Source organism: Monodelphis domestica, chromosome 1 (genome assembly GCF_027887165.1).
Source record: "Monodelphis domestica isolate mMonDom1 chromosome 1, mMonDom1.pri, whole genome shotgun sequence".
NCBI lineage: Eukaryota > Metazoa > Chordata > Mammalia > Didelphimorphia > Didelphidae > Monodelphis > Monodelphis domestica.
In genome coordinates this window covers 174,251,830-174,271,151 of record NC_077227.1, presented here as the reverse complement: position 1 = coordinate 174,271,151, position 19,322 = coordinate 174,251,830, and the positions used below count along the sequence as shown (strand labels likewise).

The window sequence follows — 19,322 nt, the reverse complement described above, 5'->3', positions numbered from 1 at the left end:
TAAGAATCATTCAGAATCTATTATATGGGAGACCACTGAGTTCTTGAAGATCAAGATAGGCAAGTAAATATCGCCCACTTTACTGTATAGATACTGGCGCAGTAATCCTGCCCAAAAAGGGGATAAACTAGGGACGGGCAGACATTTTCTCCAGCAATACACAACTCAAAAAGTAGGGACTGAATTTGGTTTTCTGGAAGGTGTGCTGTCAAATGAGATGGGGAAAGTGGAAGCCAACCAGGTCTGAACCATCATCTTGGCCAGGATTCTTGAGCAGCCTCTCCAAAGCTTTCTGAGCCTCGCGTAATAAGGGAAAGACAATAGTCACAGTGGGCCAGTGTCAACACTAAGTCAATGCTCTTCTCAGAGGGCATGTTTTCAGTGGGCCTCGTTTCCTAGGCTGCCACAAGTGGTATGCAACTTCCATAGGTAATCATATAAATAAAATTATTGTATAGATCTGAGAACTGTATGGAATTTAAGACTTCAGCGGCAGAGGGCGGTCTCCTGACTCCTTTAGTGTTGTCCACTTAGACTTTGAGCGTGGCACAGAGCGAAGGAAAATATACTGTGCTCTGAACAAAAGGAAATGAGAAGCGCTGCATCAAATCAACATTTGCTTCCTTCTAGAGCCACAACTAGCGATTTCAGACTTGGGATAAGCAGCAAGGAGGGTCTCCTCAAAATCAATTTTATGTTTCATGATGTGAACTTAATATAGGAAATAAGACAAATTTAGACAAGTAGAGAAAGAATTAGTTACTACAGAGGCTCACATGCATGTTAAATTTTTGTGCCTGCTACATTTTGGGGTCCTGGTTATAGCACTGCGTTTCACACTTAGCAGGTAGGGAGAAAGCGTCCCTGGACAGCAGGTCAGCTGATCTGGGATGATTGTAAATGGGGCTGGCAGAAGCCCTTTAAGGCATAGCAGGGCAACTTTCCACGAATGAGATTAAGAAACGGAGGTGGCTCTTTTCCTACACATTCTTTGGTGGGTTCCTGAGGCAAAGCAAAGAGCTTGAAGCACACATAGCTAGCTCTTCAGAGTAATTTGCTTCTCTGGAATTTGGAAGGGACATCTCTTAGTATTTCTAGTCTTCAGAAATGAAGGTGACAGTGTCTATCTGTGGGCCTTCCTCTACCTCTGAGACAGTGGCCACAGGAGACACGACGGAGGGGGCCTCCCCCCAAGATTTCAGCACAAAAGACCCACTTCTGTGTCTTCTGGCCTAGCGTCAAGGGTAGGACCTGGATGACCCCGTGCAGGCCAGTTAGGCCATTTGGTTGATGATGGTGTCCATAGCTGGCTTCACTTTGCGCTCCTAGATCCAGGCTATGGTATCACATTGCCCTCTTGTGGTCATGACTCTGGTTTTCAGTTGAAAACTGAACCTGATCTGTCCTGACGTTGCTATGATCTGAAAGCTGACTTTACTTTCAAGTTCAAAGCCTGAGAAGAGAGAGAAATGGATAGAGTGGCTCATGGTGGATGATGAGGGCGGCTGGAGAGCCAGAAACCACATCAGGCACCTCTGGGTAGATAACAGCTCTAGTTCCCTGGTCTGAGACCTATTACAGTCTGAGTCTAGGCTTGTGTTATTGATCCTTTTCTTTTTCTCTTGTTGAATCTTGGGGCCCCTCAAACTGCAGGGAGAAGGGCTCAAGAGAACAAAAAGATGATGGAGGTGATGGGAAAAAGAAAAAGACTTCTAAAGGATGAATGGAGGAGGGAAAAGGGTGACCAAATTAGATTTAACCAGAAAAAAGACTGGAAGAGGCCTAAATCCCACAAAGCTGGATATCTCTGAAGGTGGTTCTTTGGAGAACACCCTGTTTCCCATAGACATTCTCTAATTTGAATTAGTCCTTTTGATTCTGAGCCCAGTACTCTATCCACTGCTCTACTTAGCTGTCTACCTGGACATCCTGGATGCGCATTGTCAGTATTCCCACTGTCAGAATCAGACCAAAATCAGGTGGAGATGCAGCTTAACTGTGGTTTCTTGGGTCAATAAAAGGGATTCAAAACTTTTGGCTTACAGAGTAGGGTAGGGGCATACTTTATAGCATCTAACGCTGCCCTATCTCCTCTCTGCATCTTTGTAATTCCACTCCCTTCTTGCCTCTTCTCTTATTTATGTCAATTTTCTTAACTCAACATCCACTCTTCAACTTTTTTGCCTCATCTGCTCAAAAATGCTCCTGGCTTGTCCTCTGAGTGGCCTTTCGTTCTTCCTTCACTAATATTCCTCTATTCTTAACTGCATAAATTTCTTGTTATATCCCAACTCAAACCCTTTGCTCCAGAGAGGCAAAGGGTTCCTGTAGTGCAAGCTTCCAGAATTCCCAACAGTTAAGAAACTTGCTGGGAGCAGTGAATTTTGGGTAATAGGAAAAAGATGAACTTTGACACCATCTCCTGAGATCTTGCCTTAAAATTGCTTCCAGTCTTTATAGGGATAATAAGAGGGAGCTTGGAATTATGGTCTTAGAAAACTGCAGAATGACAAATTTAGGAGAGGCAAGGAAAAACTTCTCAATACTGAAAAATGGAATATGCTGACTTGGGAGGCAATGGTTCATTCCCCTTACATCCCCCCATCCCTCCCCTTTACCAATTAGAAGACTAAGTAGAGTTTAGATGTTATAAAGGGATCTTGAAAAGGAGCAAATTGTATTAGATTATAACTGAAGTCTCTTTCAATGCCAAACTTTATAATAAGGAACCTGGACAGTGGTGACCTTTTTAGGCTAAATTGTTGGCTTTAAAAAAGGTGGGGGAGTGAGAATTATGACATTGGCTTTATATAGCCCCAAAGTGTGCATATTGTTGCTTGCTCTCCCCATTTTAATTTCATGTTTTGGATCTGTCACTGTCACTCTAGGTCCCCAGCTGACTATTTGGTGACTTTAAAAACTCCCTTGGAGTGATTCAGACCTTCCATTTCCTCACTAGTGCATCACTTTGCAACTCAATTCTTGCCTATTCATCTTCAGTCCTTTGAATGAAGCTACTTTCAATGAAAACTGATCCTTATCTCTCTCCCATACCTCATTTTGCTGGGTGCTGGCCTTGGGTTCTCTCTTCTATCTAGGCTAGGGCCTATCTCGGAGTTTAATGAAGTTCAGCCTTCATTCCTGGGGTGTTCCTGAGGCCTATGGTCTCTTCAGGTTAGCTTGTTTGTGATATTTCTGGTCCATTACGGAGTAAAAAAACACCCTATCCTGTCTCCTCTCTGCATCTTTGTAATCTCTGTGGTGTTCAAGGTCTTTTCCTATTACTGCGGGAGACAATGAAAAGCAGATAGCCTCCTGACAACTCCATCCCCTTTACATCACTCCAGTTGTTCCTGCTGCCTTTAGAAAGTTTGTTTCCTGCTGCTCTTCTGGCTGTAGGGAAAGTATATTTTAGGATCAAGATGCCTCCTGGATTCCTCAGTGGGGAGAATCCCAAGAAAAGGATGAGGAGACAAAAGTGAGGAAGGGAATGGTGGCACAATGGGTCAGAAAATATTCTGGAAAAGAGACAGGGTTTTACTCAATAATGCCTGGAGACTCTGCCTTCGCTTCATGTTGCTGATACCATCAGTGACCCAGAAACTGGTGCCATGCCTTTGCCGAAAGTCATCTCATTGTTTCAACATCTGGAGACACCTTCTTCCCATGCTTCTACAAATCAGTTCCCTAGCCTACTCTCGTCTCCTCCATGTATAAAGAATAAGGTCGATGAGGGTAAAGGGAGGGGGCGCAGGAAGAAAATTGCACGAAGACTCTAGCAGTCAATTTCCTTTGGGAAGACATTTTTCTAAAGCTTGACCTCCGGTCCTAGGATTAGGCCTTTTTACAGGTCTGGATGATTTATGTGGTATTCAGGGAAACAGGATGAGCAAGAGATAGAGAAGCCAGATAGAAGCAGATCTGAGAATATGATCTAGCTGTCCCCAGCCCCCTTCAATAATGAAAATCTGGGGAGGGAATCGCACATATCCATTTCCTCGGATTTTTCATCTAAACACCAGGACGTCTGCATTAGAGCCTCTGCCAAAAAAAGCACTGCAAACTCTCCCCTTCTTAATCTTAGAGAAGCTGGTTTGTTTGTTATCATTTCAGGTGGAGATGGCAACAGCAAGGGAGATTCAAGACGAAAAGCAAACAGTCCTGGGGAGGGTGCGGTGGCAGCATTTGTGTGGAGGCTGGGGCTGAGCTGTGGTTGATTCAGGCATTTATCTGGCGCCTTTCTTCCTTCCTAAACACTATCTTAATTCTTCAGCACTAGACAACAGTAAAGGGGCTTGGGCTTAGGGATCACAGGGCGCCATGTGAGAAATAGGCTTACTGGGCCCTGATGTGCAAGGATGAGCAGCAGCAGAGGATGGGGTGGGGGGGCCCTTGGATTCTGTTTGGCCTCTCTCTATACTTGGCCATCTGGTTGTTTGTTGCCAGCCCCAACAGGAAGAGAAGGGAGGGTGAAGGGGATGGCTGGAATCTTAGCAATTCATCCTTCCACAACCAGCCTCATATGCACAGTAAAAAAGCTGGGACCTAAGCCAGGAAGAGGCCAATGTGCAGTTCTAGTTCTGCTGCCCTCCCTTACCTGCTATATAGGCCTGCTCTAATGCTGAGCAGGGAAGTCAGAAACACGGCTAAAATGAGGTGGAAGAAGGATGGACGTTTATTTACACCCAGCGCCACAGGAGGGTCCAGTATCCAAGTCTAGAGCAATAGGCAAACTCCATCTCCATCCTATTGTCCTCCCTTTCTATGGTGCCCTCCTTCCCCCCGCCCCAAGCTCTTTTCTGTCTCAGAGCTGGGTACCCAAGCAAACCGCTACAGAGGTGGTTTAGAATCCAGTTAGGAAGATGGCACCAGATACGTGCCATTGAAGCTCAATGAGAATGTCCCAGAACTAGGGCCAGCTCAGAGACACTAGGGCTAGTGACCTGGATAAGGAGCTCTCTTAGAACAGGAGATAATTCATGCCCAGATGGCAATTATGGCCATGAAGGTAAAACCAGCAGCCACACAACCCCATTTGGCTAGAGGGGATTCTGAGCTGGCCAGCTCTCTGGGAAGAATTTCTAAAAAAGTTACATAGAGGAAAGTGCCGGCTGCCACACCTTCTAATACAGCCTGGGCTAAAGCCCTTCCCCCTTCAGGATCTCCTCCAGCCACAGCGAGCCCCAAAGCCAGCCCAAGGGGGGACATGAGGGCCAACGCCAGAATGGAGATCAGGGCCCATCGTGGCTCTGTGCCTGTTTGCACCAGTCGAAGCCCTACTCCAAACACCACTAATCCTTTGTGGGCCAGGACAGCCAGGCAAAGCTGCAGCACAGATGGTATTGAAGACTGAAGTCCTACAGCCAGCCCCTCAAACACAGAGTGAAAGGAGAGTGAAAGTAAGAGAATCAGAGCTCTAAGGGGCCCCTGAGAGGATGATGGCAGAGGCCCATGACTGTGGAGACTCATGGAATGGGCACCATGGGATGTACCCCATCCTTCCTCCTGTGTTTTTGACCCCTTGGTACCACCAGGGCACCACTGCAGTGCCAGTGACTCCAACAGGAAGACCAAGAAGAAGCCTAGGGAGATGATGAGTTCCCCAAATGGGTAATCCACCTAGAGAAGGAGAAAGAATCATGGGGTGAGAAGATAAATAAAAAGGTGGGAAAGAAAAGAGGGGAATGAGATGAAAAAATGGTGGGATAAGAAGTGGTGGGCAATGGGAATAGTGTTAGAGATGGGGGATAAATGAAAGGGACAGAAGAACTGAAGGGGAGAATATGAGAACAGGGACAGGGACAGGGACATGGGGAAGGATGTTCTATACAAGAATAAGATCCACAGAATGGGGTTACAAAGAGGAAAAGTCCAATGAATGGAACCGATTCTACCTTTGAGTTTCAAAGTTTGAGGCTGGGAAACCAGACCGAGGAAGAGAAGGAATGTCTAACATTCCTCACATACCCCCAAGAGGGGCCTGAATGGGGAAGGAATTTGGCTCTCCTGTCTTTCCAGGTAGGGGCCTGGCTGGGGGGGAACTCACGTTAGTGGAATCAGTAGTGTCAGAAGAATTTCCCCTGCTTCCTGTCCTGTTCTGGGAAGGAGAGAGTGTGAATTAGAAAGGAAAGGGTCAGGCTATTGTTGGGTTCTTCTAGTTCTACTTTCCTTAAAAAGCATAATCTCTGGCCCACCTCTCCTTATCCTACTTGCACACAAGAGCAGCTCATCATACAACTCTATTCTATTCCCTGGGCCCTTTCCGGCTTCTTCCTATAAGCTTGTTCTGGTTCCTCCCTCAGGTCCCATATTCTTGACCTCAGCATCCCAGCCCCTCACCTGCAGGGTGTACCTCTGGATCTCTGAATCAATGCCCTCCAGGGCCTCAGCTGTCATGTGCATGAGCCCTGCTCCCAAAAACACTCCTGCTGATACACAACCCAGGAGGCTCAGCACCCGGCGGTGCTTCCCTGCCAAGGCAAAGGGCAAATGGCAGAGATCACTTCTTAACTGGCAATCCAAGAAAGGCAGAAAGGGATGGCTATATAATGGGGGTCTGGGAACTTGAAAGAAGAAACCGGCAGAAACCCAGGTTCAGGATTAGAAGTGGAGGCAAGCCAGGGGCCAAGGTAAAAGGAGGAATTGAGGTGAGAATGGGGCTTATGATGCGGACACAAAGATGGGGTTAGAACTATACCTGTGGCTGCATGGATCCGGAACCATTTGAAGCAGATTGGAATAAGGCCACAGAACAGAGTGAAAACCAGCAAGGCTAGCAAACAGCCAATTTTCACACCCAGAAGTGTCTCCATCCCTGGGGTGGAGGTTGACTGGAGTCCCCAGGGTGATAGAGTAGATCTTCAGAGCAGGAGTATTAAGTGATTGTATTCGTTCGCCTGGCCCCAGGGGGCAATGGTGGTAGCTGATGTGTGTTGCTTCTGCTCCTTCAGCAGTCTCTGACTCTGACCAGGGCTCTGCTACTGGCTTCACCCACCCCCCAACGAGGGCCCCTCCCCAGCCTCACACCCTGTTGAGCTCAGTAACCAGAAACTCCAGACTCCCTGCCAGACAAAGCCCAGAGCTGTGTGTCTCTCCTCCTCCTCGTGGCCGTGACTAATCCAGAGGCTGACAAGAACTGTGTGGGCTCACCTCTGGGATTAACCTGATGGGAGATGGCAAACTATCTGACGGCTGAGTAGCCCCTACCCCCTTTCCCTGGGGACAAAAGCCTGGCCCTTCCTTGCTTGAAACACTGAATCCAAACCATTTGTCCCTGTTTCTTTACTCAATTTCTTTGCTTTGTAGGCTGCTGTATCTGACACCTGAACTGCACCCTTTGAGAGGGGATTTGGGGCCAGCTGGGGCAAAAGCAGGTAGGGCTAGGGCTCTCTGTTTTGCCATTCTGTGGGAACTGAGAGGTTGACTCCCCTAACCTGCAACCCCAGACAATGAACAGAATGAATTTTTTTTTTGTAGGGAAGAAGGGATTTATGGGGCCAGTACATTAACACTGACCCTGCCTCTTCCTATACCTGATGAATGCTTTGAGTGGGGCTAAAGTAAGCTAAGTGGCTATAAGCCTCAAGGGCCCTGAGATTTAATGAAGCCTGGGGAAAATGGAAATATTAACTGTTTAGAGTAAAATGTACTAGCTGGAAGTACGTTGGAATGGAGCTTGCTAAAGGGTTCAGCCCTGACTCATAACTTGGGTTCAACTCTAAGTGAGAGGGCCAAGCAAAGTTCTGATCTGGATGAAGAACCTTAGAAGGGGCAGGAGAAGTCAGAAGGGAAGAGAGGACAGGATAGGTGGACATTGGCTTTCCTATGCAGGCTTGCCTATACACTACATTAAGACCTGTTGAGCCAGTTTTCAGAAAAGCTGGGGGTGGCTCTTGCCACTTATTTCTCCCACTACTTCCAAACACTACTACCCTTGATGAGCAGTGATTCCTATAAAAGGAACAATATCAGGATGGGCTAAGGACTAGGTGGGAATACAAAGAACCCTAAAATTAAAATTTATTATCATAGCAGGTCAAAACTTGAGTGAAGGAAACCCTGAATTCTTTCCTTCTAAGAATCCCACCACAATTCTTTTTTCTAGCTCTTAAAAAAATGAATTCAGTTCAGTCAGAGGGTATTTGGTACCCGTATCATGAATGTCTAGGAAGCTTCATTTCTGGCAAGGATGGCAAAAGCTGGGAGGTGTCAGTCAACTACTCCTGTGATCTCTCATCAGTTGTCAGAAGGATCTTGAAGAGAGGATGAAGGAAACTCAGGTGAAGTGGTTAAAGGCAAGCGATCTCCCCAGCTACTAGCTCGAGCACAACGATATAAGTCTCTAAGAAGAAGAAAAGAAGAGACTTCAATATGGTTTCCCTTTCCCCTTCAAGGGTTTTATATTCCTTCCTCTCCCCCAATTCCTCACATTCCCTCATACCTGCCATGTCGTCGAGGAGTAACCACAACATGTTGGAGATGCCCATCAGGGAAGCACAGGTGGCAATGTACATGGCGAGGCCGCTTAAGAACAGGTTGGGTGAGACGGGCCCATTGATGATATTCCCCTGGGCGGCCTCGGCTCAGGATTACAAGAGAAAACTTCTCTTCCTTATGACTATGATTCTGAAGTTAAAGACAGAGAAGGTGATTGGGGGAAAAAGGAAACCTCTTACCTTTAAGCCTGACCTTCAAAGACCTATTGCCTCCTACAGCCCAGATCATTTGGCCTTTCACTGTAACTCTACTTCATGTAGTACTCTCTACCCCATATCAGCATGCTTACCCAGCTAAAAGGAATGGTGCTGTATGCTTGGGAAAAGCTGCAGGGCTGGGGCCGAGAAGCAGATAGCTTGGGGCAGGGAAGTTCATGGGGGCACTGTGGAAAACAAGAAATACAGGTTAGAGAAACCAAAAGACAGAGAAGTAGAGTAGAACTGGAGGAGAATAGGGTAAGACCAGTGGAACTATGAGTACAGATAAGATAAACAGATGGAAAGTAGGATAAAAGAATAGGTTAATCTCCTTTCCACCTTTCCAGATCATAGTTGAGTCCAGAATTATTTCTATTGGTATAATCAAAGAAGAGCACTCACTGGAGCGAAGACATGTCCAGGTCGAGGGTCTAAGGGAAACTTCTCTTGTCCCTGAAGACCAAAAGTATATGTCAGTGGTTGAGAGACCCTCTCACCCTTCCTACTTCCCACACTTCAGTCATTGTGATTTCCCATCTAAAGGATTGACTTCATCAGTTCTTCTTTGGTCTTTAAATACTCTTATGTCAATCTAGGTGACTACTATCAATATCTTAAGGCATACCTGGAAGCATGCAGGAGATGGTAACTCATTCTTACCAGAAAATTCTACTTCTTAAAATCCTGCTATTGTGCAACCCAGGAGGCTCACAATCCATTGACTACTTTGGGTTACTTAGTGACCCCTGATCTTACAATACAGCTCATACTCCCCCAATGTTTCAGAAACCTATAGTAGTACTCAGTTTACTCCCTTCTCAGATGGACAGTCATTCAGACCCAGGACAATATGCTTAGTCAACTGGGACTTATCCTTAATATATAAAACATTCCTAGTTTTCAAGGGAATGCTAGCTCTGAGGAAGTATGGTAGGGTAAAGGAAAGGAACCTTACTCTAAGGACTAGGTCCCTGGCATCCATGAGGAGATGGTGTCCACTTTTTGTTCCATTCTCCACCAAAACCTGTGGAAGAAATTGGAAAATGAGTAGAACATCCAAAGTATTGGAGACATCAGTGAACCCCATTCCAGTTATGCCTATTCTACAAGGTAAGGAGTAGAAAGGAGACCACAAAGAAGGAGGAGGTTAAGGACCCTTAAAGAAGGATAAAGACCTGAGAAGAAGAAAAAGAGAGGATTAATCAACAAGCATTTATGAGGAGTTAACTATGAATTAAGCAGTAGAGATACAAAGACAAAAATTTTAAAAACCATTGCACTCAAATGGCTTACAGCTTAACAGAAAAACATGTAACCCCAAAAGCACACACAAAATATATACAAGACAGACATGAGGTGAAAATAGGAAGAAGCAGCTGGTAGATCAGGAAAGGTGGCACAGCAAGTAGAAAGTGGTCCTTAAAATGATCTTGGGAGGAAAAAAAACAACCCTTCAAATAACCAGGGATTCTGAAATATGTGAGGAAAGATGTGAGAAATATAGAAATATGGAATGGACAAGATTTGGCAGTTGATTGGACATGGAGTGGGGTGAGTGAGAGGAATTGAGTATTATGTTGAAGATATAAATCTGGGTGACTGGAAGGATCAAAAGTCTACAGAGATGTGGAAGGGACATTAGAAGTCATCTACTCCAATTCTTTCACTTATAGATGAGGAAACTGAGGCAGAGAGAGGTTAAGAAACTAATTAGCTCAAGGTCACAGAGGTAATAAATGGCAATCAGAATTCAAACCCATGGTGTTTGATTCCAAACCCAGTATTCTTTCCACTATACTCTCTATGGTGAATGGTAGTGCTCTTACAGGTTTGGGGGGGAGGGGGGGAAGAGGGAGTTAATGAGTTCAGTTTTGGGTGTGTTAAGTAAGCAATGCCTATATAATATATCCAGAATGAAATAAATTGCAGGCAGAAGATGACAACTGTCAAGGATAGCCTTGGAATTAAAATATCTTTCTATTCCTGTGGCCTCTCCCTAATTGGATGGCTCCTCAAAGAACCTCCATTTAAGGAGGGTTCCCAGGCCCTGGATATGTCTTATCCCTCTCCAGACTGTACTCCTGAATTTCTCTATTATGCCTTGTTCAACCTTTCACCCCCCAATTGCCTCCCTAATTCTCATTTTTTACATCTTTTTTTAATGTCTCTCTTAATAAGAATGTAAGTTCCTTGAGAGAAGGGGCTGTACTTGTATTTCTAGTGCTTATTACAGTGCCTGGAACAAAGTTAGTACTTAATGTTTATTGCCTGACTGATAAAAGACTGGAGTTCAAGAAAAAAAGCTGGACTAGAATTATAGATTTCAGAGTTATCAGTTGAGAGTTGATAATGAAAACTCTGGGAGTAGATGAGTTCATTAAGCAAAAGAGTATAGAGGAAGAAAAGAAATGGGCACAGGAGAGAGCTTTGAGGTACACTCATAATTAAAGGGTTTCTTGTAAATGATGATCCAGCAAAAGAGACTGAGGAGTGGTTAAGCAGGCAAGATCAGAAACAAAAGGGTGCAATGTCATGAAAACCCAGAAAGAAGAATACCAAAGTAGAGAGAATAATCAATTGTGTCATCATTCAGAGAGGTTAGGAAGGATGAAGATTGAGAAAAGGCTCTAAGACTTGGCAATTAAGAAGTTATTAGTTACTCTGCCAAGGGCAGTTTCAATTGAAAAAAATGAAGGCGATTAACTACAGTAGATTTTTCAAGGAATCTGGCTGAGAAAAGAAGTAAGACAGAAGAAGCTTATAGATACGATAGTGCTGAATAAAGGTTTTAAGGATAAGTGATTTTTCACATAAGAAGAGGTTGGACCCCTAGGGGGTTTATTGAGAGGTGAAGGGAGATCTTGGCTTACCAGGAAGTGGCCTGTCTTACGCCATAAGGTTTGGATGACTTCAGTTCGATCAGCCATGCTCGGCAACTCACTTAGAGAGAAAGCAGACACCACCACATCAAACTGTACCTGGAAATCAATACAAGGGGCACTTTAGACAGACTTCTCTCCCTTATGCTTTGTTTCCACCAATTGCCAAATACTCAGACTGTGCTATAAAGTCAATGTTGAAATTCTCCATTTGCCTATCCTTCCACAAGTGAGGAAATCAGGCACTTGCCTTTGGTGAGACTGGGAGAAATTGTCTAAAAAAGACTCCTGGGATATGGGGTTTCCCAGACTCTAAGCCACCTGGGAAACAAAAAAAGAGTACTAGTTAAAGTGTGTCTATGTGTCTATGTATTTGGGGAGAGCATCTAAGTAGAGAATAAAGGCCCCAAGAAATGAGAAAAAAAAGCTAATAAGTATGGGATGAAGAAGGAAAGGCATGAGAAGAATAGGAAGAGAATAGGGTTCTTTCTGCTTGATTCCAACCAGCCCACTCCTAGCTTAGCAAAGGATTCTATCCTTTCCCTATAGCTAAGGAAAATACAAAAGGGAATTGGTCATATCTGATCTTTTGAAAGAATTTTTTTTTTGGAATGCAAAATCTAACTCTCCTTCTTTGTTCTCTCCCCATCTAGTCCTTTGCTTTTTTCATTTGTAGATCATTTCAACAAATACTGTTTTACACTCACCTTTCAGAAGCCTTTCTGCCAAGGCTAGCATGGCAGCTGAGCTGTCCACACACAAATATTCACGAAGGCTCTGGCCCCAGCTACTATAAGCAGCCCTGTGAATATAGGAGGACAACCAAAAGACTCTAAAAGAGTTCTTTTTTTTTTTTTACAATGATATTAAAAGATAAGAATTCTTAAAAAGAGCATTACTAAAAGAAACTCCTAATTATGTCAGATAAAGTTTAAACATTAATGGTCATTTCTTTTTTTTCTTTCTGGGTTATAAATGTATTATCATGCAAAACACACTTCTATATTGGTCATTGTTGTAAGAGAAAACTCATATAAAACCAAAACCCTCAAATAAAACCATAAACTAACATGAAAGATAGTATGCTTTCATCGGCATCTGACTCCAACAGTCCTTTCTCAGGAGATGGATAGTATTTTGTCAGAAGACCTTTAGAATTGTCCTAGATCATTGTATTGTTGAGTTTTTCACAGCTGATCATTCTACAATATTGCTGTCACTGTGTCAATGTTCTCCCTGTTTTGCTTATTTAGCTCTGCATCAGTTCATGTAGATCTTTCTAGCTTTTTCCAAAATCATCCTGTTCACTGTTTCTTATAGAACAATAGTATTCCATCACCAACATATACCACAATTTTTTCAGCCATTCCCTAATTATAGACTCCCTATAATTTCCAATTCTTTGCCACCATAAAAAGAGCTGTTTTTTATTTTGCCACCTCAAAAAGAGCTGTTTTTGTACTTTTTGTACAAGTAGGTTCTTTCCCCTTTTTTAATGATCTCTTTGGTATACAGCTCCAATAGTAGTAGTATAGGATCAAAGAGTATTATACACAGTTTTATAGTCCTTTAAGCACTGTTTAATGGTTTAATTTCTATTACTTTCTCTGGGCCTTTTGGAGGGAGGATGGAGAGTATGGAGGAGAGAGAATCCGAAAAATGTTTGTATACTAGAAAGTGATATACAGAAACTGATGTTACATTTCTCTCCTTCCTTCTCCAAATGTACCCTTTCTTTACTTCCAAACTCTGACCTATTCCTCATGCTTCTAAGACTCCTTCCTTGCTCCTACCTAGAAATTATTTAAAGCAAAATATGGATAACATCAGTGCCCAATCCTTAACTTCTCCATCTTCTAGAGTCTACCAGTTTCTTGACTTTGGAATGGTACAGGTGGGGTTTTCTGAGCTGGAAATTGTGGGGCTTATGATAGCTTGAATTACTCACCAAGTAACAGAACCGGTGCCTGAGCCAAAATCCATCAAAGTTTGTGGCTTAAAGTCTGGAACACGAGCTTGGATCTGAAGAAACAGAAGGTTAACTAACACTCAAGATGAGATGCTAGGAACTACTGGTTCTTAGTAGAGATTACTCAGAATACAGGTCCAGGAGAGGTTACATGTAAGATGTTTGTGGATACCTCTGGAATCTTTCTGGAATTGAAGGTAAGAGATCTTACCTCATGGAAAGCTCTGGAAACAGCTGCATAGCCACCGTCCAGTCGTGCTGCCATGTATACCAGGCTCAGCATTTCATCATAGCTATCAAAGAAATCAGTTGCATTTAATTATCCATCAAATTCTATAGATTATTAGCCCCACATTATCTCTTATATGTATCTGCTTCCAGATACATTTTTCTAAAGCAGAGAGCTTACATCATGCTCAAAAACCTTCAATCATTACACAAGGATATCTATGGGAAGCACCTAGTGTAACAGTTAAATTAGTTTCTAGTAATAGAAATATTATATTTTATGAGGTTTATTAAAAATTATTAGAAATCAAGGATAAAGAAATACAAAATAAGAAAAGCACGTGCCTAGGGCTGATTAGTCCATTCACATTTCACTTACTACATCTTGCATGCCAAGTAGAGAGTCTACCTGTGTGCTTAGAAGCAGAAGAAGAGAGCTCTTGGGAGGCAGAGAGCCCTTTAAATGCTAAATTGTATTCTCGCCCAGGTGGAGACTCAGGTGAGATTAGAGGGAATTCTGGGAAGTACCAAGGACTTCTGGAAATTGAAGTCTGGGGTTCAAATCTCCATTTTTACACTAGGTCTAATGCAAAGTACACAAAATTTGGTGTAAAGAAGAGCTGAATTCAAATTCTACCTCATATACTTTGTAGCTATATGGCCCTAGGCAAATCACCTGATCTCTTTTATTTTGCTATAAAATGGGGATAATAATAACACCTATCTTACAGGGTTGCTATGAAGACTGAATGAGATAGCATATGTAGAGCAATCTGGAAATCTTAAAGCAACCTAAGTGCCAGTTATTACTGTTATTGTTATTATTCTCTTTAGCTCATCATTCAAGCCTTCTATGATCTGGTACCTACATAACCAAGATATCATACTTTACTCCTCAGGTACTGTAGACTCTAGTTGGATAGGACTATTCTTTGTCCTCAGAAGTAGTTCCTTAATTTCTTTTCTTTTTTTTTTAAACCCTTACCTTCTGCCTTAGTATCAATTCTAAGACAGAAGAATGGTAAGGGTTAGGCAGTTGGGGTTAAGTGATTTATCCAAGGTGACACAGGTAGGAAATATCTGAGTATCACATCTAAAGCCAGGTCCTCCAGACTTCAGGTCTGGACCACTAGCCACTGTGCCACCTTGCTACCCTCTTTCTTTCTGATCTTTATAATTTCCTCCATCTTGAGGCAATTTCCTTACCTCAGACTTTGCCAGTGATAGGTGGTTTTGCGTAGGGCCCTCAGAACAGCTCCATGAAGCTGTTCTTCTGACTGTAATGACCCTGAGAGGAGAAAGCAATGAATAAAGTTGAGGAACCAGCAAGATGAAACTTAGCATTTAGTTTGAGAATGTTATCTACTGTTTTTTTTTTCCCCAATAGGGACTTAAGACTTAGGAGGTTTCCAGTCTAAACCTATAGAAAAATATTACATAAAAAGGAAAGACATGTTGTTCTGTGGCATCAGAACAATGGGTTGCCCAAAGCATTATTCTTTTTCTGATAGTTGATTTTGCCTAGTTGCCCCTTCTGACATCCCTCAGTATCTCAGTTTTGGTTCTGTGTAAATGTGATGATGAGGGCCTAGATGACAAGGTTATGGAAATTGTTAGATCAGGAACGTCTCTCTTCTGCAACACTTTCTAGCCCTGTGTAAACCAAGTATTATCTGCAAAGTTACAAGTAGTCTCGGAAATAGCTACTCATAGCCTCACACAAATTAAAGAAGTGACTACATATTGGAAAATTGCTAAAGTTTTGGGTTTAGCTAATGTGGGAATTTGTTTTGCTGGGTTCTTCATAGTCATTATGAAGATTTAATTTTTCCTTCCTAATAATGGAGTGTGAGGAATGGGAGGGAGAGATAATGCTTGCAGAAATTAATTAATTAAAAAGAAATAGCTACTCATCTAACATTAGGGTAAGTAACAATGCATGGCAGATCATAATTCAAGTTTGAAGTCACTATTACTTCTTTCTGCATTAGACCTGAAGGAAAGTGTGCTGGAAAATCAAGAATGTCATAATTGTGTAAAAACACTACTGAAGCTAGTTTAAATCTAGGCTCAGTCAAGGATGTCATAGAGGAATGTATGTGGATGGGATTTCATTCTATGCTATAATCTGGGAAGGTCTAACACATTTCCTGATCATTTCTGATTCAGATGATTCTGGGAAAATGAGAAAGGTTTGGCTATGGACAAGATATATCCAGGCATACCCTGATATGTAATGTCAACACAGAATCAAAAGTGATCTATAATAATAGGTTACATTTATATAATACTTTACCATTTCCAAAGTGTTTTATATATATTATCTCATTTGGTTTTCAGAAAAAAACTTGTGGTAAGTAATATATGCATTCTTATTCCCATTTTTACATACATACATATATATATATAGTTTCCAGTTGTTAAGTGCTATTTATGACCAATTTGACCAAAGACATAATGGAAAAGCAATGTATTTGCCTGCAAAATTGATTGACAAGTTCATCTTTTTTCTCTCCTTGACTAGTCTGACTTAGCCTCTTCCTTCGGTCCATCTTAGTCTTTACCTGCATCCTGTTGTAATTTATTTTTCAGCTGTATTGCTTTTTTTCGTAGCTCCTCAGGTTCTGTAGGAAGCTTCCGACTCCAGAGGTAGTTAGTGAGTGTCTGAACTTGCTCTTCTATATTAGGTATAGAGGTTTCTGTGGGGCAGAAATGAAAAGGGGTTAGTCAGTTAAATGAAGATTCCTTTCTTTTCTCTATTAATTCCCAAGGAAATTACTCACCCTGTACTAGACATTGGGCTGCAGTGACCAGGGCCTGTGGCAGTTTCACCCGCGACAACTGTAAGATGCCAGGGTGCTTACGATGTGGTTTCTTTCCCAGGAAATCTAATTCATTATTCTCCTGGGGCACTCTGGGAATCTGCACAGCAAGTGCCTAAATTCCAGAAAGAGGAAAACTGAATGAAGTAATTTAGTGTATGAAGAAATCTGGATAATAATAGCTCACATTTTAAAAATAGTTTTACAGTGTTTTATGCATATTATTTCACTTGAAATCAACTGGGGTGGCACAGATTGAGATTCAACTCAATTAACAGGCATTTATTAAACTGCTAGTCAAGAGGGAATATTGTGGATGAAGACAGAAACATGCATGGCAGCATAACCCAGTGGAAGGTATGCTGCTTTTACAATAGGCGGGATTAGAATTTGAAGCTCACATCTGCCACTTTCCCGTAAACTCTAAGCCTCATAAAGTTTCCTCATCTGTAAAATAAGTGCTTTGAACTAAATATGCTTTAAGATCACCTCTATTTCTAAATCTATTATTTTAGGACAGGAGACTTCTTCAGGAATAGGGAGGTTTCTCTTGCCTTGGGCAGTGGGGCTCTTTCCCCAAAAGTTGGGTTTGAAGAATCAGCCTTCAAGAGTTGGAAGAAATTTCAAATTTGATGCACAGTTGAACAAGAATTCAGTCTACTGCTACATACTCAACAAGCCGCAACCCCAGGTAGTATCAGGGTCTAAGTGATTTCACTGTGGATGAAGGTGGATTTAATGAGCAGAGCTGATGAATTCTGGTTTGGGAGCTACTTTCTCTCCTGTTTCATACAGTGTGAGGCAAAAGTAAGTTTAGACAAAGATCTTAGCCAGGAGGCTATTAATAGCCTTGCAAGTAAATCCTGCAGTCGACTTGGACAGGTCCTAGGGCTACCGCTGAGTACTCATCCCATTCTAGCCAAGGCTTGGCTTCTTCCTCTACCCACTCCATTTCTGACTTCCTCTATGTCTACATGCATTTGAACATTTGATTATTATTTTTTCCCCTTCATCCTTCCTGTCTCTCAGGTTCCCTGTCACACATTTTCTTATCTTAGGCTTTCGACTCTAGCATCGCTTTTCATGGCTCTGTCCCTCTATAACTGTTGGTAACTCGTCTTTTTCTTTGACTTGCGAGATGACAGTTTTCACGTGACCAAATGCACACATTGATTTACTGGGTTGGGGCCGGAGCGCTCTCTCTCAAAGGCTTTCCCGATGAAACCCAGGCAGGGCTGTTTCGAAAAGCAGGGAAATGCGCGAGGAGGAAAAAGGCTCTCACCCGGAAGAACAGGATTCCTCCCGGCTGACAGTTCCATCTTCTCGGCCGCAATAGGGCCCTCAACTTTCTGGTAGCTGCCATGTTTTCTGGAGCAAGCAGGAAGCGGAAATTGAAATGTCCGTGATCCTCCAGAACCATTCCCCCATTCGCTCTTCCAGCGCAAACTCATTCCTATTCCCCGCCCCACCTCCAGGAGAAGCGGGATATACGTCATCAAGCAATCGAATCGGGAGAGGCGCCAATCGGCGACCTCTTTGTAAATCATCCAGCTACATAAGTGTTTCCCCAATGAGAAGATGTACATGGGTCAGATTTAGCCAAAGGAAAGAATGGGCAGTGTCTGAGAAGGTCCTCTTGGTGTGTCTCTTTCTTGGGATAGTCTCTGATAGGCAGTCCCTATGCTTCCTTTTTCCTGGAGGACTTTTTAGGGTTTTGTGCGGGCGGAAGCAGTAACTGTTCTACCTATTTTCTTATTTTTATTTTTTTTAAACATTTGCAATCACAGTATTAATTTAGTAGTATCATCCAGGATTCAAATGTTAAGTATTCATTCCTCCTAAAAATTTTCATGAACAAATGCAAAACTGAAGTAAAAATGCAAGTCAATTCCTTCACGAAAGTGTAAAATTACAAGAACGCTATTTTAAAACACTAAAGTAAAAAAGAAACTATACATTATTGACAAAATGTCTCCCCAGATGATTAGCCTTTAAACAAATAATTTTAATGAAAACAATTTGCTTCGGTTTCAAAAAAATAATATTTAATCAAATTAGACAAGTGGTCTTAAAGACATTTTACCTTAAGGCCAAATTTTAAGTATTTTTCATCAGGTTTTATTTTATTTTTAGAGAAAAATATCACAATTGAATTTAAACCAAACAGGAAAAACAGTTCACTTTAAATGAGACTGCATACAATTTTAGTTTCATACTGACTTAAATGAAATTTGGATTTACATGCTGGTACCATATAGGATCTCATTTCCCACAGCCATTCACTGACATTTCATCATACTACTTTATGACTCTACATAGCTTTTAATAAATCTACTATCAAAGATACTTTTATATTTTCAATTCATGCTCTTGGGGGGGTACATTCTTAGCTCTTCTGAAACACAAGAATTTATAAAAATAATTTGAATTACATAGTAACAAAATTATGAATGTATAATTCCAGCATAAATATTAGAATATACCCTTCTTTCAAGGATAGAATTTGAGAGTGTTTCACTCAAATAGTTCCATGCTTCAAATTTATTTCTACATTCTATATTCTATATTTTTCTATATTCGATGTTGTAACTGGATAGAATATTGAACCATGTGAAATTTGAATTTATTAACTGATAACCTTTGATTTCCAATTAGGAAGAACATTCTTTCCCTATGACTGTCATTATGGAAGGTGTGGAGATCAAAGTTTTTTAATTGCCTAACCTATATG

General features: G+C 42.1%; 2 protein-coding genes across 4 annotated transcripts; both read right to left on the bottom strand.

The window, feature by feature from the left end:
- Positions 1-4,652: 4,652 nt before the first annotated feature.
- On the bottom strand, positions 4,653-7,869 carry SLC39A2 (solute carrier family 39 member 2). Of its 3 annotated transcripts, none has more exons than XM_001368754.4 (4): positions 6,698-7,869; positions 6,340-6,470; positions 6,047-6,097; positions 4,653-5,619 (listed from the first exon to the last, which is right to left on the bottom strand). In XM_001368754.4, the coding sequence occupies exons 1-4, from the start codon at positions 6,810-6,812 to the stop codon at positions 4,978-4,980; spliced, it is 939 nt and encodes a 312-aa protein (XP_001368791.1). In that variant the 5' UTR covers positions 6,813-7,869; the 3' UTR covers positions 4,653-4,977. The 3 variants fall into 3 exon arrangements, with proteins under 3 accessions (XP_001368791.1, XP_056665954.1, XP_007479827.1); XM_056809976.1 differs by having other exon boundaries at positions 6,047-6,092; positions 6,353-6,470; XM_007479765.3 differs by having other exon boundaries at positions 5,483-5,619; positions 6,047-6,092.
- A 133-nt stretch (positions 7,870-8,002) lies between these two features.
- Positions 8,003-18,023, bottom strand: METTL17 (methyltransferase like 17). The gene is made up of 14 exons (XM_007479764.2): positions 17,874-18,023; positions 16,553-16,706; positions 16,334-16,468; positions 14,976-15,057; positions 13,753-13,834; positions 13,521-13,594; positions 12,280-12,374; positions 11,823-11,893; positions 11,564-11,671; positions 9,649-9,717; positions 9,096-9,146; positions 8,786-8,878; positions 8,441-8,625; positions 8,003-8,341 (listed from the first exon to the last, which is right to left on the bottom strand). The coding sequence occupies exons 1-14, from the start codon at positions 18,009-18,011 to the stop codon at positions 8,236-8,238; spliced, it is 1,443 nt and encodes a 480-aa protein (XP_007479826.2). The 5' UTR covers positions 18,012-18,023; the 3' UTR covers positions 8,003-8,235.
- Between the last annotated feature and the right edge of the window lie 1,299 nt (positions 18,024-19,322).

What these genes read in the sequence shown, in the direction of transcription:
- SLC39A2 (XM_001368754.4), bottom strand. Translation starts at nt 6,812, where the DNA reads ATGGAGACACTTCTGGGTGTGAAAATTGGCTGTTTGCTAGCCTTGCTG. An exon ending in CCGGATCCATGCAGCCACAG is followed by an intron (nt 6,471 to 6,697) that starts GTATAGTTCTAA and finishes TTGCCTTGGCAG; the next exon opens with GGAAGCACCGCCGGGTGCTG. An exon ending in ACACTACTGATTCCACTAAC is followed by an intron (nt 5,620 to 6,046) that starts GTGAGTTCCCCC and finishes CTCCTTCTCTAG; the next exon opens with GTGGATTACCCATTTGGGGA.
- METTL17 (XM_007479764.2), bottom strand. Translation starts at nt 18,011, where the DNA reads ATGGTTCTGGAGGATCACGGACATTTCAATTTCCGCTTCCTGCTTGCT. An exon ending in TATCACTGGCAAAGTCTGAG is followed by an intron (nt 13,835 to 14,975) that starts GTAAGGAAATTG and finishes TTTCTTTGATAG; the next exon opens with CTATGATGAAATGCTGAGCC. An exon ending in TTCTCCCAGTCTCACCAAAG is followed by an intron (nt 11,672 to 11,822) that starts GCAAGTGCCTGA and finishes ATTGATTTCCAG; the next exon opens with GTACAGTTTGATGTGGTGGT.